At 33.0% G+C, this 26,415-nt stretch overlaps 1 protein-coding gene and 1 pseudogene across 3 annotated transcripts; both read left to right on the forward strand.

The window, feature by feature from the left end:
• The first annotated feature begins 4,111 nt into the window (after positions 1 to 4,111).
• LOC107618101 (protein kinase family protein / protein phosphatase 2C (PP2C) family protein) lies at positions 4,112 to 14,408 on the forward strand. Of its 2 annotated transcripts, none has more exons than XR_001615150.3 (12): positions 4,112 to 4,514; positions 5,075 to 5,192; positions 5,381 to 5,547; positions 5,882 to 5,949; positions 6,077 to 6,300; positions 7,614 to 7,665; positions 9,488 to 10,028; positions 11,114 to 11,183; positions 11,271 to 11,490; positions 11,590 to 11,703; positions 13,653 to 13,748; positions 14,109 to 14,408. XR_001615150.3 is itself a non-coding variant. In XM_016320037.3 (12 exons), exons 1-12 carry the CDS (start codon positions 4,400 to 4,402, stop codon positions 14,301 to 14,303), a joined length of 1,971 nt encoding a protein of 656 aa, XP_016175523.1. In that variant the 5' UTR covers positions 4,112 to 4,399; the 3' UTR covers positions 14,304 to 14,408. The 2 variants fall into 2 exon arrangements, 1 of the variants encoding a protein (XP_016175523.1); XM_016320037.3 differs by having other exon boundaries at positions 11,599 to 11,703.
• A 4,176-nt stretch (positions 14,409 to 18,584) lies between these two features.
• LOC107616604 (OVARIAN TUMOR DOMAIN-containing deubiquitinating enzyme 2 pseudogene) lies at positions 18,585 to 19,489 on the forward strand (annotated as a pseudogene). Its single transcript, XR_015899982.1, has one exon. The product of XR_015899982.1 is annotated as an OVARIAN TUMOR DOMAIN-containing deubiquitinating enzyme 2 pseudogene (transcript).
• The last annotated feature ends 6,926 nt before the right edge of the window (positions 19,490 to 26,415 follow it).

A 26,415-nucleotide genomic window follows, 5' to 3' on the forward strand; every position in this document is an offset into this window, starting at 1 on the left:
ATCTGAAACAAAATTGTTTGTTATATTTTTTCTAAATTCCTTTGTCGGTATAGAATTTAATTTGTCTTTTTCTTTTTTCACTTTGGAGTCAGTTAAGTATTACTGTTCAAGTTAAGTAGTTGATGATTGAGATATGTGATATCTGATAATTTACAGAATTTATTTTTTCTCCTCCAAGCCTTTTGCATTTGAATTGATCTTTGTCTATAAATAGACTTTTAAAAGATTTGTTTAGTGCATCACTTCTATCTCCTCTTCTAACTTGTTTATTGTTAATTATTACTTCTTTTTTGGCACAGGATTCGGTGGTCTAGGAACTTTTGGACCACTTAATGGTCCAAGTAAAAAATATGTTTTTAGAGTTTTTTTTATCAATTACTACGTAGTCCTTGAATTAATTTTAATTACAAATTAATCCCATATATTTTATTTAATTATAAAAATAATTTTTTATTTTATAAATTATTATTTTATCAATTATCTATTATATTTATTAACAATCAAATACAAAAATAACAACCAATTATATCCTCCATTCATCCTAATAAGATAATAAATAAATAATTCTACAGATAAAAAATATAAAATAGTTTATAATGGCACTCTTCGAGTCTTTAGTGACTTGAAATCTTCAATAATTAAATCAAAACTAAACTTTTCAACAATTTCTTTCTCAATGTAAATAACCAAACTATCCGCAAGAAAGTCGTCCTCCATCTTGTTTCTTAACCTTGTCTTCATTATTTTCATTGCTGAAAATGATCGTTCTGTAGTAGTTGTAGAAACTGAAAGAGTTAATATCAGACGAATCAATCTATCAATCAAGTAATATACTTTTGACTTTTTTGTTTCTGCTAAACATCTACACAGTTCATGAATAGTTGACAAATTCTTCATTTCTGGATGCTGACGAGCATCAAGAATAAAATGCTAAAGCTGAAAAGGCAAATTAATCAACAAGAGTAGAAATCTTAGCAATGTCAAACTTTTTATAAGCATCCTTAGGTATGAAAGTAGAGCTTAGACTTAGTAGATCCATTGCTTGATCATTAAATCTGTTATTTAACTCTTGTAATTGCTTATCAATTGTGACTAAAAATATCTCCACTCTAAAATAATGTTCAACTCTAATATGATCTTTTTGGTGACGCGAGCGTCCTTGCCTTGCAACATAAGAAGCAGTTAAATCAGAAATTAGAATATCATGTTGCTCACAAAATGATTTCACATTTTTTAATAATTCCTCCCATCTGTCATCTCTCATGCTTTGGATAAGTGCTTTTATAGAATGAACTAGTTGCACAACATTAACTATGTCTTGAGATTGCTTTTGTAAAGCTTGATAAAGAATATCAATTATTCCCATAAAATCTTTCATCAAATGCAAGATCAATACAAACTCAAATGAGGTCAGGGTATTATAAGCACTATCTGCATCACCACACTGAGAATAAGTTAATCCATCAACAATAATCTTTTGTCAAATAGTCAACGTTGTACCATATATATTTATCAAACTGCAAACAGAAGAGAAATGAGAATTCCATCGAGTATCACCTGCTCGTTTCAAAATACCAATTTGATTTGTCCCTTTGCCAGTTTCAAGTTCATCAATCTCTAATAAAAAGATAATTTTATCTGTCTTGGCAGCATGTAACTCATCATGTCGCTTACTAGAAGAACAAATGATATTGATGATGAAAGTCAATTTTGAAAAAACTGATGCACATAAATAACTTCTCTTAATGCAGCAACTAATGCAAGTTGTAATCGATGAGCAAAACAGTAGATATAGAAAGCATAAGGAAAATCTTTTAAGAATAATATTTGTAACCCATTCCATTCCTCTCTCATGTTGCTAGCGCCATCATATCCTTGACCACGAATATTAGAGACATCAAGACTATGTTGAGAAAAAATACCGCACAATTTTTGTTTCAGAGTTAATGATGTAGCATCTTTGATATGTACAAGATCAAGAAAACGGTCTTGAATAAAACCATGTATATCAACAAATCTCAAAACAAGTACCATTTGTTCTCTTTTGGATTCATCACGAGTTTCATCTACTACAATGCAAAACTTGAAATCTCCAATTTCATCACAAATATGCTTTCTCACCTTATTTGAGAGAATATGCAAAATTTCTTTTTGAATTTGATGTGAAGTATATTTAGCATTATATGTAGTATTTTCTAACACAATTTTTGCAACTTCATCATTGTAAGATGCTATGAGTTTTATCATTTCAAGAAAATTACCTCGATTTTTTTTTATATTCTGGAGTCTCATCATGGCCTCTGAAAGCACAAGGTTGAAATGTAAGCCAACAAGTTGCATCAATGGAGGATTTTTGACGCAATCGATTCTTTTGAATTTCTTCAGAAATATGATCCTCAATTACATTTTGGATGTGACTTGCCTGATTCAGTAAATCTAGACATGCTCCAACTGTATTATTGTGTAGTGAGTAAGGATCTACAATATGTTTAAATGAAAGCACAAGGTTGAAATGTAAGCCAACAAGTTGCATCAATAAAGGATTTTAGATGCAATCAATTCTTTTGAATTTCTTCAGAAGTATGATCCTCAATTACATTTTGGATGTGACTTGCCTGATTCAGTAAATTTAGACATGCTTCAACTGTATTATTGTGTAGTGAGTAAGGATCTACAATATGTTTAAGAAAAGCACAATACTTTCCATCATTAACCTTTTTCCAATTTCTAAATCCTTTACTAATAAAAACATCTGACCTATTACGGCGGTTTTTCGCTAACCAAATAACAAAATAAACAATATGCAGCATCTTCAGAAGGTGGATACTCTAACCATGAAGGAAAAATACCAAATCAAGCATATTGAAATCGTCTTGGATGCTTCGTACTAGATAGAGAATAATTGTCAAGATGCTTTTGATATGGATCCCATTTAAGATAAACTCGTCTAACCTCATTTCTTTGGTTTAGATGATATTGCCAAATTTGGAGCCGTTTTTCAGGGTCTCGTTCCAAATAATTAAGGTCAAACTTATCGGATGCAACTCTTTGAACCTTTGAAAGTTGTATCTCACTTTCTTCGTGATTCATTAAAAGTAGAAGAACTATATACAGGTCAGATATTGTAGAAGTTATATGTTCTCCTTCTTGAATATTAGCCTTCCTCTTAAAAAATGCATCAATTCTTTGATTTTTTATCATTATTTTGTATAAAAATTTGAATATATGTATTGTAAAATATGTAAAAAAAAAGTTAGAAAGATAAATATTAAAATTTATAATATTTATTGAATTTTTTATTAATTTATACAAATACAATAATATCAATACTTATTGAATATTCTAATATTTTTTTATCATATAAAAAATTAAATTAAATAAATAATAAAAAATATAAAATAATATTAAATTAAATAAATAAAAAATATCTAATTTTTTATATTTGAATTCAAAGACAGAGAAAGTGTTGCTTGTTGAATAGAGAGATGCAAATAGAGAAGCAAAGCAGCCTGTTTTTATAATGATTTTTATCTTTTGTTTGGTTAGATGATTTTTTTTATTTTTATCTTTTTTTTATTAGATAACTTTTTTTATTTGATTTGATTGTTAGATGATTTTTTTTATTCTTATATTTTTTGTTAGATAATTTTTTTATTTAATTTAATTTTATCTTTTAATTTTGATTTGTTGTGAAGTTAACAAAGACCCACCGAGTTCAGTCTAAATTCAACATGTTTTTAATGTTTAAAAATAATAATTTTTATCTTTTATTTTGTTAAATAATTTTTTTTATTTTTATCTTTTTTTGTTAGATAACTTTTTTAATTTGATTTAATTATTAAATAAACTTTTTTTAATTTTAATTTTTTTTGTTAGATAACTTTTTTGATTTGATTTGATTTTATCTTTTAATTTTAATGTATTGTGAAATCAATAAAAGCTTATTTAATTTAGTCTAAATTCAACATATTTTTAATATTTAAAATTATAAATTATTATATAATAAAAACAAAAAATAAAGATTAAACTTAAATATTTTAAATCATTATAAAATATTTAAATTAATTAAATTATTATTTATTTTTTAAAAAATACTACTAATTCTTTTATAAAAAATTTGGAGGGCATAGTTGCATTACCTCGCTTAAGCTCCGCCACTGCTTATCCCACTTTGTATAGTCATTCTCCTCATCTTACTCAATGTTCTTTTATGAAAAAAGAGAAAAAAAAAAAAAAAAACGGCGCGATTATGCAAGTAATTGTTTCCCGGAAATAACACCAAATAACTCCAAACGCCACGAAATTTCCATGAGAACACACCATATGTATCGTACAGTATTCGGTGCTTAAATTCTCCTATTCTTGGTTCTCGAAAGGCCACTGCAGCGACGGTAGAGGAATGGGGATTGAAATCGTGGAGCCTAACACATGCTTCAGGGGTTGCTGTACCAGCGATTCTATTCCTCTGCATCTCCCTCCTTCCTCTTACGCTATACTCTCACCCATTGCACGAGGTAATCTCAAACCCTTCTCTATTGTTTTTTCACTACTTTTACTTTTGGTTTTCAAATTTGCTCTCTTATTTCGTTTTAACTTCTCTCCAAGTAAGCTGCTGAAAAGATGTACGGCTTCTTTGCAAAGAAAATGTTAACTGAATATGTATGATAAAGTTCTGTTTGTCAGTATTTTCTTAGCAGAAAATTCAGTTAAAACAATGGTGCATTGTTTACCTTAATAATGTTCCTTTTTTTGGAAGCCAAATAAATCCCAAGGGTATGTTTCTGAGTTAGAATTTTGGAGTGGCAGCCATGGAATTGTAGAAGGGAATGGGATTTTAGAGGGAAGGGGAGAGGAAGGAAGGGTTTATAGTATAAAGGGCAGCCTAGGAAAGCATTCCGTGTTATTCAGGGTTTGGGGATTCACACCGTTGCTCCAAGGGTCCGAAGTATAAAAATTTAAAATTTAACACTAAGAGTTGACGGTTTAGGTGATTGTTGACAGTTATTTCTGCTATTATATTTCGATAAAAGATGAAGATTAGTATTATTTCTTGTGTTGGTGATGGCAACCATAGGGGCAGAAAGTATTGTATATGAAGGGAATTTGGATGGCAAGAAGGTTGCTGTGAAGAAACCCATCTTATCAATTTCAGAGGACATTGATAAGTTTCATAAAGAATTGCAACTGCTGTGGTATGTATATTATGTTTATCTGTCTAACTCTACTACCCTTCAGCATTTATGTAGCTCTAAGCATGCTTTTTAGCATTTCAGCTAGTGAATTTACTATTTTCCCTAGTGTTTTGACATGCTACATGATGAATGTGAAGTTTTGTGAATTTTTGGTTCACCATTTTTTTGTTTCTCCTAAACAAATGTAGCACGCTAGATCACCCGGGAATAGCGACATTAATTGCAGCCCATGCAAAACCACCTAATTACCTGTTTTTCTTCGAATTCTATGAATCTTTGAATCTTGCCCAGAAGTTACATGTGGAAGAATGGACCCCAACTATCAATCATGCACTCGTATTAACAATGCAACTAGGTATAATTGCAGTCCTGTAATTTTAGAATTCTCTATTGCTTAAATGTTTTTTACCCCCATATAAACATTTCAACTGCTAGCTTCCTTAACTAGTGCCTTTAGATAGACCCTAATTTATATATAAGGATTAGGAATGCTTTAAAACAAGCCTGTACTACTGCTTTCCTTTTAATTGGTTATTTTGCTTTACGGCCTCCTTTCATTTAACTTTTTTGAACCATTGATCTTTAACAACTTCAAATCTTTCATCATGTATCCGAGTAATTAAAATTATCAAGTGCTTGACAGACTTTTTAACTGTTTCCTTCTACTTCCTTTTTCCCCCCCTTTCTAGCAAAGGCGTTGCAATACCTGCATAATCTCGGGGTTCTACATAGAGATATAAAACCAGCGAATATCCTTGTAATTCTTTCCTATTTCTCTCTTCTTCTTTCTTTATTTGGTTGTGCTGTCTTTCTATCATAATATCTGATTTTTGATATGTTGTACATTTATGCACTTCACTAATACTATTTTATCTGTGGTACAGCTTGACAAAAGTCTTTGTCCACACCTCACAGATTTTGGTTTAGCAGAATACAAGAATAATCTTAAGGGAGTTTCTCTAGAGAACTGGAAGTCTTCTGGAAAACCCACGGGTGGTTTTCACAAAAGAAACATGGTTGGCACACTAATTTATATGGCACCTGAAATATTAAGAAAGGAGTTACATACAGAAAAATCAGATGTATACAGTTTTGGTGTATCAATCAAGTAAGAATTTGATATCATTTACTTTCTTCTACTTACCCTTTTCTTGGTGATGTAAGAAAAGGTGACTGGACTGAAAATTGATGTCACCATATGCATGGCATCGTTCATGCATCATATTGGTGACTTGTATTAATTGTTTTGGTTTTAGTTTATTAGCTTTATTTTGAGGATTTATTCTAGTACATCAATAGAAGTTTGTTGCATTGGGGCATCAATATCTTAGAAGAAAGCTTGCTTTAATTATTCGTTTGGACTGATACTTCAACATGTATGCTGGTCATTATTTTGTGAAATTTAGTCCTAGCCTTTCCTTGCCTTTATCATCTATCTTGCATAATTCTCCTATTTAATCCTTTTACATTACACAGGATTCCTCTTTCTCTTGGGACTTCCATTTCTTTCATAACATTAACGATAGAGAATCCTCCGAAATTTTGACTCTCTTAGGTCTACTTGATTTTTTTTTTGTTTCTAACCATGACAAAAGGATACGGTCTCTTGACTCCTGGTAGTTTTAGTTGGGAATCCATCTTCCAATTTCTTACTCATTTCTCTAGAAAACTTCTCTCCATGCAGACAAACCCATCTAGAAGTCCAAAGCTCCTTCTAAAGTTAAATCTTTTATATGGATAGCTGTGCTTAACAGAATTAATATCAATGACTTGTTGCAAGTTTGAAGGCCACATAAGGCTATCTCCCTTATATGCATGTGTTATGTGTGGGGAAAATTCAGAGTCATATTCACATCTGTTTTTGCACTGCCCAATAGCTGTTTTCTTATGGAACAATTTGTTTAGCATCTTTGATGAATGTTGGATGTGCCTGATAACCCTGGACCAATTTCTATTGATCAGGTTTGTTGGGTTTGATAGTAGAAAATAGACAAAATCTTTGTGGCAATATGCGGTTTCCACAACTATTTGGACTATTTGGGAGTGTAATGTACGCACCTTCAATGACAGATTTTCTGACAAGCAGGTTTTATGAGATAGAATTAGACGCGTAGCATCTAGTTGGTGTAAAGATCATAATCTTTATAGGGACTTTCCCTCTCAGATATATTGAGAGATTTGAAAGCAATGTTTTATAGATAAATCTTGTGTTTTTTGCTTTTGCTTTTGTATAGGGAAACACTTATCCCTCAAATTCTGTTATGCTTCTCCGCATCTTAATGATTTTTTTTATTTTATAAAAGAAAATTATTTTGTGCATTGAGTAGGTGTTGCAGTGCCATTGTAATATATATAAAATCGTATATTGATTAAGAACATGTATTAATTCTTTACCCTTGAATTCAAACGTTTTTGCTGTAGTGAACTCCTAACTGGTGTTGTGCCGTATACTGATCTTCGAGCAGAAGCACAGGTCAGCATATCTATCTTGTATGCAAGTTTGAATTTATTGGTTTAATGTAGAATGTTATTTATCACTGGTTATATTCCTCGAGTATTCTATGTTTTGGGCATTAAGCTTATGATTATACTCCTTTACTATGATTGTATTCTAGATGACACATCTAACCAGGGGTGGAGCTAGATTAACTTTCAGGGAGGGGCCAAAAAATTTTTTTACAGTTAACAAAGAATAAAATAAAAATTTTAAGGGGGCTAAACTAAAATTTATGCACAACTTGTAAGGAAAACTTGTTGGTTAGGGGAGGCCATTTCCCCCCTTGTATTGTATGAGGGTCCACCTCTGCATTAACTCATTCTGTTGAGGAATATCTCACGAAATTATGGCAGCCATAAACGCTTATCAATGTAAATATGCTATGTCCAATGAACCTCTCTATCTGTATTTTTATAAATAAGACATCTAAGGTACACAGAGATCAGTTCTGGTGACTGGATATTTTATCTCTCTATCCCTATTGCTATCTCTCTCTCTGTGTATATATATACATATACCCTGTAAGTCTTGTTGACTTACACGGTAACAACTTATGCCATATTATCGTGTAATCAAGCTTACCAACTTTCAGAAAATTCAAACATCAATAGATATGTAATCTAATAGTCGTATTATCTTGTATTTTTTTAAGTATAATGTACATAAAAGGTGACATATCAAATCAATTCCAAATTTATGAAATTTTCTTATATTGATCTATATAGTGAAATATTCAAATTCAACGATTGGATTGATGAAATTCATCACCCGTAACAAGTTATTCAACGGTATAAGGCAACAAGACTTACAGTTTCGGTAGACAGATCTCTCGTCTATATATAGTTAGGATCAAATGACACCAGTGTCAATTTAAGTAAATGTTACATCATTAAATAATCTTTTGCTTGTGTAAATTTAAAAAAAAAAAACAACTGTTGGATTAGAAACTTATATATTATAAATCTCTAAAAAATTTCATGTCAATCCAAATTTGTTTACTATATTTTTTATATACTTGAAAATCAAATTAATATATTTGTTAAAAATATACATAAAGGGTTCTTCAATTATATGCTTATTGATGTCTAATTTCAGTTAAATTTGGTGTAGATGATCTTCATTATATTAAATTTTGATTCAATGGTAGGATCAATAAAATATACATCCTATAAAAAGATGAGACTGAGACGGTGTCATTTGATTCTATATGTATATATTGACAAGAAGACGGAAAATATGAATGAACAACTTGTGCAAAGTGAAAGTAGGATTTGGTGGGATTGTCGGTTGGAAAATCTAATGCATTGGGGAAGTGGGAGTTAGGAATATTGGAATGCAATAGGGTAAATTGTGAGGGTCTCAGCTCCTCAAATTGCCTGGGATATTTTCTTATTTTGCTACTTCCAACTCATTTCCTGGGATATGTTTTGTTTTTGCATCCAAATATCAACTTTCTGCTTGGACTATTATTAATTATTATGAGGCTCTTCTTTTGCATATTGGAAGCTTTAGGAAATAAAGATTGTTTGCCATGTTAAAAATGTTTTGGATTTTTGGCTTCCTTCTGGTTCTCAACACATTGTCTGTTCAAGGGAGTTTCTTTAATTGACATTCAAAAGGATTGAGATGCTACTCACGGGCTGTTTCGCTAGGTCCTAGCCTTTTGTTGTATCTATGCGATGATGTCTCATCCTCTTCTATACATTCTACTCTTTCTTAATAAAGTTTCTTTTTTCTATCCAAAAAATAGATTCAAATATTTGCTGAAGTGACATTTATCCCTGGTTACTGATGATAGGCTCACACAGTGCTTGAGATGAACTATACTGAGCAGCAACTGACTGCAGCTGTTAATGATGGATTACGGCCATCCCTTGCTACTGAGGAATTGGGTATACCAGCAAGATTATTATCAATGATACAGAAGTGCTGGGATGCAAATCCTGAAAGCAGACCTTCCTTTGATGATCTTGTTGAGGAACTTGATCTCATTTTGGAAGATAGGAAGATAAAGAAGGCTGAAGATATGCATATTAGACCTTGTCAGTTTCATGCTGATCAACTTGTAGACAAGGCCAATCCTCAGGTTTATCAGGAGTGTTTCAACTGGTCCACTCAAGGCGAAATTTCGGCTCAGCATGCCTCTATTGCAACAGATTTTGGTTTGAGAACCTTGAATGAATCTTATGATGAACGCATGGTATACCAACCAATACTTTCTTGGGGTTCTTATGCTACATGTGGAAGAAGGGAGACGATGGAGGACACACATTTCATTCTGCCCCATATTTGCAATGTAAAGGATCTCTATGCTTTTGGTATCTTTGATGGCCATAGAGGTATTCAATAGCAATCCATGATCAATCTATATTTTGTTTGATCTAAATTCCAGAATAAATTATTACTATTTGAGCATGCAAATGCTTCATTTTAATTACTGTGAGACTTCCTTTATGATTTACATTGGGAACCTTGTTGAAGTAAGAAAAATGCAGTGTCATGGGTGTTGAGAAGTTGTAGAAAATTGAAAAGAATTTCCAATAGTAATATAACAAGTAACTAATGAAACCTTTCTTTTTTTATTAATCCATACCCTTATCCTTTGCACATTAAAAAAAATTTAAACTTTGCAATAGAATATGCTTCTGAACTAATGGCAATTGATGCACTTCTTTTATTGTGCAGCATGGTTGGGAGCCCTTCGATGTTATCTCTATTCATAGGAACTTGCATTATATGCAAAGACAAGTTACTGGAGTAGAGTTCTGTTGTCATTTTCTTGATTCAGTTCATCTCAAAGACCTCTCATTGTGTTAGGGACTTGGGTATTATGGGGTGTCCAAAGTTCCACATCGAGTAGTATGGGATACTCGATGTTGTATTTAAACTTTAAAGAGAGTGGTTCTTCTCTTTTAATAGCTGGCTTTTAAGGTGTGGTTCTTCTCAAGGCCCTTGCTATTTGGTTCTAGCAATCTTAGTTAAATTAAGATTGAAACAATAGCAACAACAACAACAAATCCTTATCTCACCAAGTGTAGTCAGTTTCATGATCAAATGATGTCATTGTATTATGTCATGAATCATGCCTGAACTCATCCTATTTATACTTAAATCTGTTTTGACCAGCTCATTCAGACAGTCTTTTTAGGTTACCAACTACTCCAAGCCACTGGGCTACCTTCTTCAATATAATCCACCATCCTAACCGAATGTTTTTGTCTGTTACCTCTTGTTATGCTGTCCATTCTGGTATGGCATCTCATCCATTGAAATGTCCTCATTTCTGCCATACTAAGTTTGTGATCATGTTTGCTCTTTGTCGCTCAATACGTTACTTCATCCCACATAACATATTTGGTCTAATAGTAGTGTGATAAATAGAAAATTAGATACTCATTCTATGGTAAATTGTTAAAATATGCAGGTGCTGCAGCAGCCGAGTTTTCCTCTAGAGCTGTACCATCATTTTTGCGATCTTTAGTTTTTATGGGCAGGTATGTTTCATTCTAGATGCTCACTTTCTTTTTCTCACTCTTTCTCATTAGTTCATCATTGAAAGACTATTCATTGTATAAATGCAGTCCTGCTAATGCACTAGCTGAAGCGTTTCTTAGGACAGATTCTGCCTTTAGAAAAGAACTTGATAGCTATCGCAAATCCAACAGATGTGTTCAGAAGGACTGGCATCCTGGTTGTACAGCAATTACTGCACTTGTAGTCAGGAACAAATTATTTGTTTCCAACATAGGTGATTGTAGGGCAATATTATGTCGTGCTGGTAATCCCATTGCTCTAAGTAAGGTGAGCTGATTATTAATGTTAACTTTAGCTTCTGTCTACAACTATAAAAGCTTCTTTACTGTATTCCCTTACATAATATTCACACTAATCCCATATTAGCAATACTAGGATCATGTTGCAAGCTGTCTGCAAGAGCGAGAGCGTGTTATTCGTCATGGTGGCCATGTTCATTGGCAAGTTGATACATGGAGGGTTGGTCCTCCTGCGCTTCAGGTTTGTTCAAATTGTCAAGAAATACCTGCTTTGTTTCTTTTCTACTGCATGCATGCTGTGAAATGCAACCTTGTGCTTGTGTGTAAAAGGTGGTAATAGTATTAATGTTTAATCTAATCGGTAGATATTGGAAGTGGTGAATGTCATTTTCGTTGGAAATTGAGCAATTCCTCATTGGAAAGATTAATGCCAGAAGATAGTGTAGTTCTACTTTTAAATGTAACTAGTATTAAGAAAAGCTAAGAGTTTCTCACTCAAGAAAATTCACGTAACTCTTTCATCTACTTCCCAGTCCCTCCTCCTTCAGTCCTTCTCACGTTTTTGAAGTTGGTATTGGAGTTTCAGCAAAAATTACCTTGGGACATTTTGCTATGATGACCTGTAGTCACCATCACCATCTATTCCTTCAAATAGATATGCTTCTCTTTGTTGAACTTGAAGAAGCTTGGACAGAGCAATCATGTAGCTTTGTTGATTTGGGGGAGCGTCGAGTCTTGACTGCCTTTTGCAAACTGCAAAGCATAGTTGTTAATCCTTGATAGTGGCATAGAGTGTTTGACTTCAATAACACTATTAAGGTGACAGGTAATAGAAGATCTGCAAAGCATCCAGTTAAGAAGGTGGATTAGATGGAAGATAGATAAATGGTGAAAGGTAGAGGAAGATCTAAAAAGACCATACGAGAGGTAGTCAAAGGAGATATATGTGTAAATGGTTTCATTGTAACATGATATATGATAGGACACGATGGCCTCATTTGATCCATGTAGTTGACCTCACCCAATGAAATAAGATTTTTTTGTTGTTTTGTTATTGTTGTTGTTGTTGTTGTTGTTTGAGACCGTGTCATGATTTTGTTAGTTACAAGAGTTAATCCACTAAAAATAAGGGGATGAAGCAAATATTTATGGGTATTTAGCATATGTAGCTCTATCCTCTCTACCCTTGACAAAAGATTTTGTTCTCTTGGTTCATCAGGTCAGTATACCTCTAAATCTTATTCAGTCTCTATCCCAATCCTCCACTAGAACACCTTTTCTCCTCGATAAACCAATATGGAAATCAAAAGCTCCCTCTAAATTCAAATCTTTTATTTGGCCTACTGTGCTTATTCAGAATTAACACCAATGATAATTTACAAGTCAAAAGACCACATAAGGCTATATCTCCAAACGTGTGTATTATGTCTCGGGGAGATTCAGAAATGGTATCACCTTTGTTCTTATGCTGGCCTATGGGTGATTCTTTGTGGAGTTCTTTGTTTGGCATGTTTGGAGAATCTTGGGTGTGCCTCCCATCTCTAGATCAGTTTCTTTTGATGAGGTTTGCAGGTTTTGGGAGAAAGAAAGAAGGGCTAAATATTTGTTGCAATGTGCAATATATTCCACTATTTGGAGTATTTGTCTAGAAGCAATCTATGCACTTTTACTTTATTTTATTATTAAAAACTACATAGACATTTAACAAAAGTAGATAACATTCTAGTAGCAAAGATATTATTTAGCATATATATTCATGAGGACAAGCCAAAAGGAATCATTCAGTAGGGAGCACAGAGCACTCAGGGAGGAGAGAGGTCCCAAATATGACAGGGTGGCTCCATGAACTGTCTTGGTGCTGCGCACCTCGAAGGCAGATGCTCCTTCATTTGAGTCGTGAGTAGTGAAAGAGTTAATTATGAGAGAAGTGTTAGGTTCTTGTTAGTTTATAATTCAGGAGATGGGAGTTGGTGGTCTTTGGCATTTCTAAGAGTCTCAGAAGAGCTGAGGGGTTCCTTGAATATCATATCTATCTTGTGTTCCATTAATGAACACTCACTAGTATTTTGATCCAGTTCTAACACCCTGTTCCGGATTTTATTATTTATTCTATTTATGCCTATTTGCTTGTTATTGTATACTTATTTGTTACAAGCTTCTCTAACAAAGTCAACTCTTTTTCTAACATAGGTTACTCGTTCTATTGGTGATGATGATCTGAAGCCTGCTGTGACTGCAGAACCCGAGATAACTGAGAGCATCTTATCTGTAGAGGATGAGTTTCTGGTAAGCCCTTTGCTATCGAAATATACTGTTTTTCGCAGTTTGGTAATTCGTTGGATCTTTGGAAAGTGTATCCAAGAATAAGTTGTTTGATAAATGATAATTAAGTGGTAATAATAAGGAATTCACAATGCTACAAAATTATTAATTCCACATGAAGGGTATTGTTAATTGCTGAAACTTACAGAAAATCGAAACTTGCTAGGAGAACCAGTAAAATTGCGCTCTCATTTATTAAAGTACACTTTAGGAATGATGTTTTTGCAGTTCTATGATATGTGCAGCATCCTCCTATTACCCTAGTTCATTTTAGGCAGCACAATTTGTTCCTCTTGTACTAAGCTAGCAATAAATTTTTATCAGGTCATGGCTAGTGATGGGCTATGGGATGTTTTGAGCGGTGAGGAAGTAATAAAAATAATAAAAGACACTGTAAAAGAGCCTGGAATGTGTTCTAAGAGGTTGGCTACTGAAGCAGTTGAACGTGGCAGCAGAGATAACATTACTGTCATTGTCGTATTTTTACGACCTGTAACTACAGCAGAAAGAATTTATTAGCATGCCTTCCTTTTGCATGTTTGTTGAGACTAGTCATGGTTGGCATGTAAGTTATACCAATTTATTGAATAAATACAAATCTATTGTAGTGTTATTGTTTCGTATGATTGATTCTGTTTATTTATTCTAATTTTTATTTTTATTTAAATAAATAAAAAATAAATTAGGTCGAAAAATAAAGCTGTGTTTTTTTTTTTTGGTCAAGTGGATTAGACCGTCTCTAATCCTAGGCATTTTCCATACACTACACATTCACACACACTACATGTTTATTTTTGGGTTCATCAAGAAGTTTGAAAACAAAATTTTATACAACTACTCATTTTGCATGAGCATGAGGGTAGTGAGAAACGCTTTTTTTTTTTGAAAGAAAAAAAAGCTAAACTCTCATAAGACACATACAAAATGAGATTACCCGAGTTCTAAAAAAAAAAAAAACGGTGTTCCTAGGTATTAACCGAGTTGTTGGAGGAGGTTGGGTTTCAGCCAGTATGGTCCAAAACTTTCAGACGGTTGGAGGTATTTGCAATGACTCTGATGCCAAAGTTAACAAATATTTTAGTAAAATGTGTGTAATTTAGAATGAAAAATTACTTGAGAGGGTATTTATAGATTGGTAAAAAAGAGTTGTTAATCGTTAATGGGATCTATGAAGTAGGTTGCCTGTTAGCATGATTCTTCCTATAGTAAGTAGGTGGTTATTTTCCACTCAGTGTGTGACACAAACCTAGCAACTACACTAGGATTCAAACCTGGTGTGGCTTCATTTGAGACAAATATCTTTGCCACTACATCACATGCCTCAGCCACAATTTAGAACCTGTTTGAGTTGCTCTTAGGCCAGGTCGCTTATGTGCAGTTCTAGGACCTAAATTGGGACTTTTCAACTTTTACTTTTTGGTTAGTAAAGTTTTGGGCTAGTAATGCGTGGGCCCATATCAGAACACAAGACATTTTCCACTAGGGGTATTCTTAGCCTGATTTGACTCGAAGACATGATTTGGATTCAATAGTTTGGATCAAACTTAGTCAGATTTTATTTGGACTTGGCCAAACTAAAAAAAAAAAAGTTTGATCAAACTAAACACTCCATCTGATTAGGGTTAAGACTCGGATCTTTAATCCATTTCAGAAAGCCATTCAACATTAACTAATTCTTCCAAGAGTTTATTGATGATCATAATTGGAAAGCAGTCTTTCATGAGTTAATACGTTGACTCCCGAAATTTATATTCAACCTGGCCCTTAAAATTTCAACGTCAATGCGTTTTCTTTTGACCTAATTTTTTTTTTCCTTATCACTCAAGAAAGACAAGAAGAATTCGGAATAGCAAATATTCTCTAGAATTTCGTTTAAATTCAAACCCATCAAGAGAGTTTTATAAAATTCTTGGACTCACGAATTTGGAGTATCCTACTTTCACGCAATTCACAGGATTCAACAAGCAATCGATATTTCACGATCAGAATTTTAATTTTGTAACTCACTTTATCCCTTTAAATAATTTCCATTAATGTTTTGCTAACATGACATACTAAAATAAAGAATTTGGATCTTCTAAATTTTAAATTTGTATTTTAGAGGGTAAAGTGTAATCTTCTATCTTTAAATGGTTTCTCTCTCATTTATTTTGTCCCACCTATAAAATAAATGGTAAAAGATCACACTTTACTCTCTAAAGTGAAATTCAAATTTTAGAGAATCCAAATCCAAAAATAAATAGTTAGTGTGGTACTAACTTGACCTTAACTGTTTACATCAGTATGCCACGTCAACACGACATTTTAATTTGAGAGACTAACGTGAATTACAAATTAAAATTCAAAATCTAAAGTAAGGCAATTAAAATTTTAAAGATCAATTGGATGCTCAAAAGAATTTTCAAAGATTAATTTGAGTATTAACTTGTTTTTCATAGTAAGAGTTCAAGGTTCCATAATCCACATCGAAACGCCAAGACTAGAGAGGAGAAGGCGTTGGAACTACTTTGCATGACTACATTCTTTGCTAAACCATCTCTCTAATTTTGCCTACCGCATTGTGGTAGGACTTCAAATTAATATTCAATTTAGTTCTTAAAATTTGAAGTTAGACACAAATTGATTCCTAAAATTATAATTAACTCAATTTAGTCCCAAAAATTATAATAGTAACACACGTTAGCTTTTGAACTGATTTCTGTAAATGGTGTGTTGATTTTGTGCGTTAACTTGTTAGAATTTAAATTCTTTGTCTAGATTTTATATGACTAAGATCTACTAGACCTCTTAGAAATTTGATTGGGCTCCTAACATTCTCACGAAGACAGCAATAATAAGTTTAATTTAAAAATTTTGCAACTTTGAGAGCAACAATCAAGCATTTAGAACTCTAATAAATCTTGAATACATGGAATTTGGACGAGAAATCAAAATCGTAACAAATTAATATACCAAATCAACACGTCGTTAAGGAAAATTAGTTCAAAAATTAATGTAAATTACGATTATAAATTTTGAAATCCAATTTAAGTTCATTAAAATTTTAAAGATAAAATTAAATCTAATTTTAAACTTTATAGACCAAATTGAGTATTAACCCGTAGGTCATAAAATTGACGGGCGTAGCTTTAAAACCATATGTATAATTCTACTAGTTTAAATGTTTAATGACCCAGAGTTCAAATCACATAATAATTCAAAGGTATAATTTATTTTAATGAATATTGCTTAATTTTTTGTAAAATGAAGTTTCGACAATGCAACTTCGATGATTTCTAAAACATAAAGCAAAATAATTGGAGATAGTCACACTTTCATTAACTATTGAACGAAAGGTAAAGGCTAATATAATAAACTCAAGAATGTAAATCTAAAGAAAAATTGAAAAAATAATGGGTTGAAATTAAGCCAAAATCCTTAAATAAAAAAATAACATTAATAAACTAAGTAATGAAAAATATATTTAGATAAAGAATAACAAATTTATGAGTCAAAGTCATTCATTGGAATATAAAAAAAATATTCTTAAAAACATAATTGAAGGCTAAACTTTTCAATACCAAAAAAAAAAAATTTAAGAACCAAATTTTCATTTAAACGAAAACTAAAATGTTATAGATATCATAATTCAAAATAAAAATAAAAAAACAATGTATTTTAATTATTAAGAAAAAAAATTTCATAACCAAGATTTTATACACAAAAAAAATTTATATATTATATAAACTTGGTCAAGATATTTACAATAAAATAAGGAAAGCCATAAAGAATAAAGCTTAAGAGACAAATATATATTTTAGTAGAAAATTAAAATGAAGAAAAATTTTGACCACCAGAACAATTATATTCAATGGTAAAAAAAAATCTACAAAACAGATGATAAGAGCAAAAAAGTTCAAATACTATGAAATATTCAAAGAGTTAGATTAGTTAAAAATATAATTTTAATTCTTTAACATAAAAATAAATAAATAACAAAGAAACTCATATTTGACAACTAATAATAATAATTTAAAAGTACAATCCTAATTAAAAAATAAAAAACGATTATCACAAAACAATTAAACCAATATCACAATTAAAATAAAAACAAAAAACTCAAAAGCACAAAAGGCTATAACCAAGAACACTAAATGTGAGCTTAAAGACCATAAATCATAAAATAAAAATTTCAAACCATAAAGACTAAACCTAAAATCATGAAGACAAACCTAAACCACGAACATTAAACCACAAACACTAAAGACTCGACTAAAAAACAAGAATCATAAAAAAAAATTCATAAAGATTAATAAGTCAAACATAAACTGAAAAAGAATCCTTAAGTCATAAAGAAATTATGCCTCAACAATAAATAAATTAAATAAAATAATCAAAAAATATTTCTTTTGTTTTAGTTTAGTTTAATTTTATTTAATACGTAATCATTTCTTTCTTTTCGATCTTGGTTTTAATATAATGACATAATTAATTATTTATGATCAATTTTTTCTTTTAGATTTTATTTATTACGTAATTAATTGCTTAAATAAAATTGTCTTATTAAACTATTCTTCCACTTTATTTCATGACAATAATAAAGAAGTTTCGTAGTCTATAAATCCAGCTCAATAGAATATATAAATTCAATTACAATTTTAGATTTTATTATCTTATCTTTAGTTGTTTTTATCTTAACTTTATTTGCTTTTATCTTTCTTAAGTCAATGCTCTATATATATTTAATTTTACCTTCATAATTTACAATTTAATTCAATCAATCAACAATCAATAGAAGTTCTTCATCTAAAGACGAAAGCAGATACCACCCGAGAAAGACGGTGGCATCCCCAAAAGGGTTGATATTTATTTACAATCTAGAGCATGGAAGGTATTGTTGTGAGAAGGGTCATTCCCTCGGATAACAGTTGCCTTTTTAATGCAGTTGGATATGTGATGGATCGTGATCAAACGAAAGCAGCTGAGCTGAGACAGGTTATAGCTGCAACAGTAGCAAGTGATCCGCAGAAATATTCTGAAGCATTTCTTGGGAAGCCGAATGCAGAGTACTGTAACTGGATTCTTGACACAGAGAAATGGGGAGGTGCGATTGAACTTTCAATATTGGCGGATTATTATGGACGGGAGATTGCTGCATATGATATCCAAACATCAAGATGTGACTTGTATGGTCAGGAAAAGGGTTATTCAGAAAGGGTGATGCTTATTTATGATGGTCTCCACTATGATGCTTTAGCTGTGTCGCCCTTTGAGGGTGCTCCCGAGGACTTCGATCAGACGATATTTACCGTACAGAAAGACAGAAGCATTGGACCTGTTGAGGGGCTTGCTCTTAATTTTGTTATGGACCAACAGAGGAAGAGGAGATTCACCGACACCGCCAACTTCACCTTGCGCTGTGGTGTATGTCAAATCGGAGTTGTTGGTCAGAAGGAAGCTGTGGAGCATGCACAAGCAACCGGTCATGTTAACTTCCAAGAGTATAGATGATCATCTAAGAAGAAGAAACTCACATGTGAATTTGTATCAAGAACAATGTTTAATTGGTGCAAACTTCTTTTTCATTTTTATTATGAACTGATTAAAGTAAAAGATAAATTGTTTATGCCTTGAAAATATTGTAGCAAGTTGTGTTGTAACTTGTAACAATAATTATTTATAGCGACAGTTTCAATCCATTGTTAATTTATTGTAACAAAAACAATATTAGTTAGTATTTCTTCAGCAGCATAATAGAAAAAAAAAATCTGTTTTAGCCATAAAAAAAAATGATAAAATTGTGAAAGAATAAGAAAAGAAAAGAATATGAATTTTTATTGATTATTGATTGATTGAATTGATTGTAAATTATAAAGATAAAATTAAATATATATAGAACATTGACTTAAGAAAGATAAAAACAAATAAAGATAAGATAAGAATAACTAAAAATAAGATAAAGAAAAGATAAGATAAGATAATAAACCCTAAAATTGTAATTGAATTTATGTATTCTGTTGGGCTGAATTTGTGGGTCACGAGATTTTTTTATTATTGTCATGAGTTAAGGTGGAAGAGTAGTTTAATATGTCTTTTTATACAATATAAAAATTTTTGTTTAATTATGCAATTGTTAACTTTTTGTCGAGTTTAATTTGTAAGCATTCATTATAAATTAATTAAGTTTCATTTATTATTATCTTACCTTTATTTGTTGACTAATTAAATCTTTTCATAAAGTTGCATTTTTTTTCACAATGTAGACAATCCTTAAATTGTATAAATAATAATATTGATCTAAACATGATTTCAATCTAAACAAGTAATTTCTTTTACAAAACAAAAATAACTAAATATTTTAACAAAGCTAAGTATTAATACAGAAATTCAAAATATATTAACTAAAGCACAATAATGGAATAATGTACACTACTTTTTAGAATACAAACCAAATAAGTTTTTCTAATAAGAGTTGAAAATTTAAAACAAGGGTAAGTATGATTTTGGTCCTAAAGTTGAGCGCCAGAATCGAAACCGTCTCTCGTCTAATTTTTTATTTAGAATCGTCCTTAACGTTTTTTTTTCGTATTAAAATCGTCATTTTTAATAAAATTTTTTATATTATTCCTAAACTACCCCTATTTTAATAAAAAAGTTATAAAATTTAAAAAAATAAAAGAAAACGTGTGGGGGGAGGGGGAAAGAAAACGCGTCGGGGGGAGGGAAAAGGTATACGAAGGGGGGGGGGGGGGAAGGGGGACGGTGCCGGGAGACCTCGGGAGACCACGCTGCTGCCGTTGGGGGAAGAGGGAAAGAAAACACATTGGGGGGACGGCTCTGGGAGACCACGCCGCTGCCGTCGCCGCCGATTCGACCACGCCGCTGCTTCGGTGGTTCTGCTTCTTCTTCTGCATCTGCTTCTTCTTATATTTCATTCCCCAAGCAATCTTTGCAAGCACTGCAATTTCATAAAGAAATTACTCAGCACAGCACTGTATGCTCCAATATGAATCATTCTCTAGCACTGCAAGATGGAGAGGGTGTTTTAATTTGTTGTTTTCTAATTTTATTGTTGTTGTGTGTTAATTTGGTTGTTGAATTTGTGTTGATTTATTGAATTTGGGTTGATTTCATTGATGATGTTATTATTGGTGGTGGATGTGCTGGTGTTGGTGGTGGAGGAAGTGCTAGTAGGGGTGGTGGTGGAAGAAAAGGTGCTGATAGAGGTGGAGGGTATTTTTGTCCAAAAAAAAGTTAAAAGGACGATTTTAATACGAAAAAAACGTTAAGGACGATTCTAAATAAAAAATTAGATGAGGGACGGTTTCGATTCTGGCACTCAACTTTAGAGACCAAAACCATACTTACCCCTTTAAAATACTATTAAATATAAAGAGGTTTAAATTTATGATAAAAGACAAAATAATAGAAAATTAGAGATTTCATCGATTAACATAAAACAAAATAAATAATTGATAAACACGTGTTTCATAAGAAATTAAAAAAGATCAATGTAAATCAATTTAATAAGGGATAAGTATTGTTTTGGTCCCTAACGTTGAGGGTCAGAATCGAAACCGTCCTTGATGTAATTTTTGATTTAGAATCATTCTTAATGTTACATTTTATTTTAAAATCGTCCTTTCTAATGAAATTTTTTTATAAATGAAAAAACTACCATTTTTTATAAATATTTTTTTAAATAAAAAATATATAAAATTAAAAAAAAAAGAAGTAAAGACACTAGGGGGGAGGGGAGACACGAGGGGGAAAGGGGAAAGGGAAGGGAAGGGAAAGGGGGGAGGGGGACGGTGCTGGCGAAGCTTGGAGCTGCCGTCCCCGTCGCGAGCCAGGGAGAGAGCCTCGGCTTCTGCACCGCTGCTCCTCACCGCCGCGTTCTCGCCACTGCTTCTCGCCGCCTCATTGCTGCTCCTCGCCGCTTCTGCTTCTTGCTTCGATCTCTATTTCTGCTTCGTCTTCTGCTTTTTTTGGATCTGCTTCAGTGCTTCTGCTTCTGCATCTTCTGCTTCGTCTTCTACTTTCTACTTCTGCTTGAGTGCTTCTGCTTCTGCATCATCTGCTTCTTCATCTTCTGTTTTGTGTATTTTCTGCTTCTGCTTGAGTGCTTCTGATTTTATCATTGTTGTATGTTGATTTGTTGAATCTGGATTTAAATAATGGATTTGTTCATCATAATCCCTAATTTCCTAATTTTTATTGTTGGTTTTGTTCTTGTTTTAATTTCTGAATTGCTGTTGCTTTTTTTTTGTTTTTGGATTTATTGTTGATTTGTTTTTGGATTTCTTGAATATCTGATTTTGAGTTGTGTGTTCTATTTTTTGTTGAATCTGTATTTTTAATTTGTTAATGGAAGAAGAATTTGTTCTTCTGGAAGAAGAAGAACAAGAAGAATGAAATGGTGAAAAAAAGGGTATTTTTGTCATTTAGAAAAAAATTTATTAGAAAGGACGATTTTAAAATGAAATGCAACATTAAGGACGATTTTTTAAATAAAAAATTACATCAGAAACGGTTTCAATTCTGACCCTCAACGTTAGGGACCAAAATAATACTTATCCCATTTAATAACTAATCAAATAGAATATACATGAAAAAAATTGTTTTAAAGTATAAAAAACTTTCTGTAATATATATATATATATTCACAATATAAATCAATTGGGGTTTTCATTATTGATGAATTATAAATAACAGTGTAATAATAAAACACTAAAAACACAAACACTAAACCGTAAACCTTAATTAAAAAAATTTGGAAGAATTAAACATTTGTACACCAAATATAAAAAAAAAATTTAAATAAACCTAAAAAAAATTATAAAATACAAATATTAATAACTATATAAAATAAAAATACTGAGTCACTGAAAATTGTACTTTGGATGAATAATAATATTTTTCATATAAACATGATTTGAATGTAAAAAGTAAATTATTTCATACAATGAAAAATAACTGCATATTTTAAACCTGTTGAAAATATTAATTAAAGTATAACATATATGATATATCTCTTTTACGATATAAATCAATTGATTTTTTTTAATAAAAATAAAGTTAAAGAAAACAAAGTTATAATAATAAAAATAAACACATAAAATACACAATAAATCCAAGATAATAAACCCTAAAAAATTAATACTAAATTATAACAATGAAACCTAAAACATAAACCAAAATTCTTAAATCTTAAACCACCATAAACCATCAACAATAAAAAATAATTACTTAACCCTAAATCCTAAACCTAAACACAAAAATTTAAACCCTAAATTAAAAAATTATTGAAAAATAATTATATATTTTATTATATAAATTTGTAGATCATAAATCCTAAATTATAAACAATAAGCTATAAATTTTAAACACTAAATTATAACTATGAGAAAGCAAAACCTCACATCCTCACCAATAAAAACTAATCCTAAATTCCAAATAAACTCTAAACATTAAACTCTAGACACTAAACCTTGAGTATAAAATCTAAACCCTAATTTATAGACCCTAAGACAAAAACAAAAAAAATTTTAAACACTAAATCCTAAACTCTAAACCTTAATTAAATCCCAAACCATGGTTAGTTAAACACTCAAATCTGCTCTTTTTTTTTTCCCCTTTTAGATTATGCTTCTCATTCTATTTATGTAATTCTTAGTCATTTTGGTGGCAGCCTAAAAAATTTACATTTCTAGGAATATAACAAAAGTCATTTTGAGACAGTAATCAAGAATTCGTATGACAATGAGCTATAGAAAACAACATTTACCGTACTAAGATGTGTCTAGCAGCATCCATTATGTTATTTGCGGTCTTGAAATGAAGAAGGAACATGAAGGAAAAAGACTTAGGTAACTACATTTCACACCAGTGTGCAAAATGAATTCCAGACAATGAACCTATAGTTGAGCTCCTTTAAAAAAATGAATGAATGAAACAAAAACCTTTAAGAGAATCAGAAATTGAAGTGAACAACAGATCTGTTACGGTGGGTAACTGGAGATTAATGGGCTGGACGGCGTTGGTTGGCCCAAACGTATGAAGGAGGAGGCTTTCAAGTGGGTCTGTACGTGTGAAAGAATGGGGGTGGTACCTGCAAAGACACTCCGATGCCTAAGTTAGCAAGGGTGTTAGCAGGTCTAGAGAGTATTGGGACTTAGAGATACCTGAGGGGTGTCAGTGTATTTATAGTGGTGAACCAATAACCACCGTTGGAGTAGTGCCACTTTTCTAGGGTGTTAACCATCCCTTTATCTTAGGGAAGTTAAGATATGGCTCGTGGAAGTGGTTAGAGAGATTCTAGGGGCAGTTACTCATTCAAATGAGTGCTTATCTGCCAGCTAACCCTCGTTCCCGACTTCTTTAGAGCAAGTCGTGACGAGTACCGACTTCGTAGTGGCTGATCTGGTGAAAGGTGAGGTCAACCCTTTGGGTTGGGCCTTTTTACTTGGACCCTGGGCCTTAATCGTTGGGCCAGGGTATGAACAGTGCCCCTACTCGAGCCCAATTTCTCTTTAAGATTTGGGTTCGAGTATACTACTCGGGGTTGTAACCGACTTGTTGGAGGACCGACGTGATGTTCTGAAACCGACGTGACTTTTTGTGACCTTTTGGTTCTGACAGTTACGTCTAATCAAGCGTCGTGTCCGTTAGGGATGTGCGTAGGGATTGATGGTCTTGGTAACGGTGCATTTTCATTAATGACTGCCCCGTTTTTACCATAGTGCCCCTAGCATGTTTATAAATGCTTTCCCTCTCTTTCGTTGTTTCGTTTCTGCGATTTTTAAACTTCTTCCTCATTTGTTCGTGCTGCACCCTCGTGTTTTCGAAGGCTTTCGCTTCCTCCAACCCCCATTTTCAGATAAAGGTTAGTTCTTTCTGTAACATGCCTTTCTATTTACATGTCTTTATTTTGTAGATAGGTTGGTTTGTAGACTTTAGTTCCGTATTCCCTCCTTTAGAGACCGTGTTTTTGATTTTCCTTTTCTTTTTCCCTTGTAGGTTTTTGTTACCTTTTTAAGAAAAAAGAAATGGCTTCCGTAGATATCCTTTCTCAGTGGGTTGATGTCACGGTCCTAGGGGAGGAACCTTCGGTCGATACTGAGTTTATCACCAACCTTTGCATTCACCACAGAATTTGTACTTCTGAGGAGGACGAGCCGAAGTATGAGTTGGTAGTCCCGGGTCCTGAAGACCGGGTTTGCTTTGGGAGGGTTAATGAGGCGGCCCCTCATTTTTTTTTATGTATGAGTGTATGATCACCCGTTTGGGTGTTTTTCTTCCTTTTTCAAACTTTGAGATATCTGTTTTGCATCACTGCCGAGTTGCTCCTACCCAGCTTCACCCCAACTCTTGGAGTTTTTTGAAAATTTATCAATTTATTAGTCAGGCTTTGGAGTTTCCGACTTCTTTGAAGATTTTTTTCTATCTCTTCCATATGACTAAACCCTTCAGTGGGCTAAACAATAAGCAACAGTGGGTGTCTTTCCGAGCCATACAGGGTCGGAGAATTTTTACCCTTTTTGACGAATCCTTCCATGACTTTAAAAATTATTTTTTCAAAGTTCAAGCTGTAGAGGGTCACCACCCCTTTTTTCTGGATGATAATTCTTCTCCCCGCTTTCCTTTGTACTGGCTGGAGGCCTCCCCCTGCGAGAAATATGGTCTGGATGACCTGAATGAGGTAGAAGCAGCCATTGTGGGGTTCCTCCGAGAAGTGTGGGGGAGGGCCCCATACTTGGACACAAAAAAGTTTCTCCAGGGGTCTCCGACCTTTGTCCAGGCACAGCTAGGTAGCTTTTATTTGTTTGTTTGATTTTCGACTTGTCTGACTGACCTTTCCGACTTGTCTAATCTATTAGTTATTGTCTTTTCAGAGATGGCGAAGACAAACGCTCAGGAGTCTTACCAGAGAGTTCAGGAGGCTAAAGCGAGGTCTCGCGCCAGGACTGGTGGCGCCAGGGCGGTTATCCCTCCTCCTCCTCCTCCTCGGAACGTTGGGACTCCCTCTCAGCCCATTGTGATTTCTTCTTCAGCTTTCTCTCAGCCGCCCCCCTCCGCCCGATCTTCTCTTGAGCCAGAGAAGAAGAAGCGCAAGGCTTTAGAGTCTGGCTCTTCTGGTGAGGTTAAGGCGGATGCTCTTGCATTCGTCCGAAAGAACATCTATCCCCATGCTCGTATAAGCATGGATGATGTTTCTGTTCGGCGCCACCTTACCACTCTGGTTGAGGAGAGCCTCAAGGCGGCGGGGGTTTGTGGCAAACTCTTAGATATTTTTGAGAAGGCTCCTCTCAGCTCTTTAGGGATGACCTCGAGGGTCGAGAAGCTGGAAGGAAGGCTTCTTTTATATCAAGAGCAGGAGAGGGAGTTGAAGGAGGAAGTCGCCAAGTTGAAGGAGGAGAGGGATAGCCTCCGGGAGAAGGAGAGGAAATTGCAAGCCCAATGCAACATGGAGGTGGGCTTGAGGAAGACAGCACAAGACAGCTACCAAAGTTTATTTAACGATCTTGTGTCTGTGAAAAATGAGCTGCTGAATTCTCAGAGGGCCTATACCGAGTTGGAGGACTCTATTGCTGATGGGGCTGAGGAGGCTTGGAGGATCTTTAGGGAGCAGGTCGGAGTCATTGCTCCTGGC

Source organism: Arachis ipaensis, chromosome B9, assembly GCF_059453495.1.
Source record: "Arachis ipaensis isolate K30076 ecotype BB chromosome B9, ASM5945349v1, whole genome shotgun sequence".
Classification (NCBI taxonomy): domain Eukaryota; kingdom Viridiplantae; phylum Streptophyta; class Magnoliopsida; order Fabales; family Fabaceae; genus Arachis; species Arachis ipaensis.

What these genes read in the sequence shown, in the direction of transcription:
- LOC107618101 (XM_016320037.3), top strand. Translation starts at nt 4,400, where the DNA reads ATGGGGATTGAAATCGTGGAGCCTAACACATGCTTCAGGGGTTGCTGT. An exon ending in TTGGTCCTCCTGCGCTTCAG is followed by an intron (nt 11,704 to 13,652) that starts GTTTGTTCAAAT and finishes TTTCTAACATAG; the next exon opens with GTTACTCGTTCTATTGGTGA. An exon ending in CTGTAGAGGATGAGTTTCTG is followed by an intron (nt 13,749 to 14,108) that starts GTAAGCCCTTTG and finishes AATTTTTATCAG; the next exon opens with GTCATGGCTAGTGATGGGCT.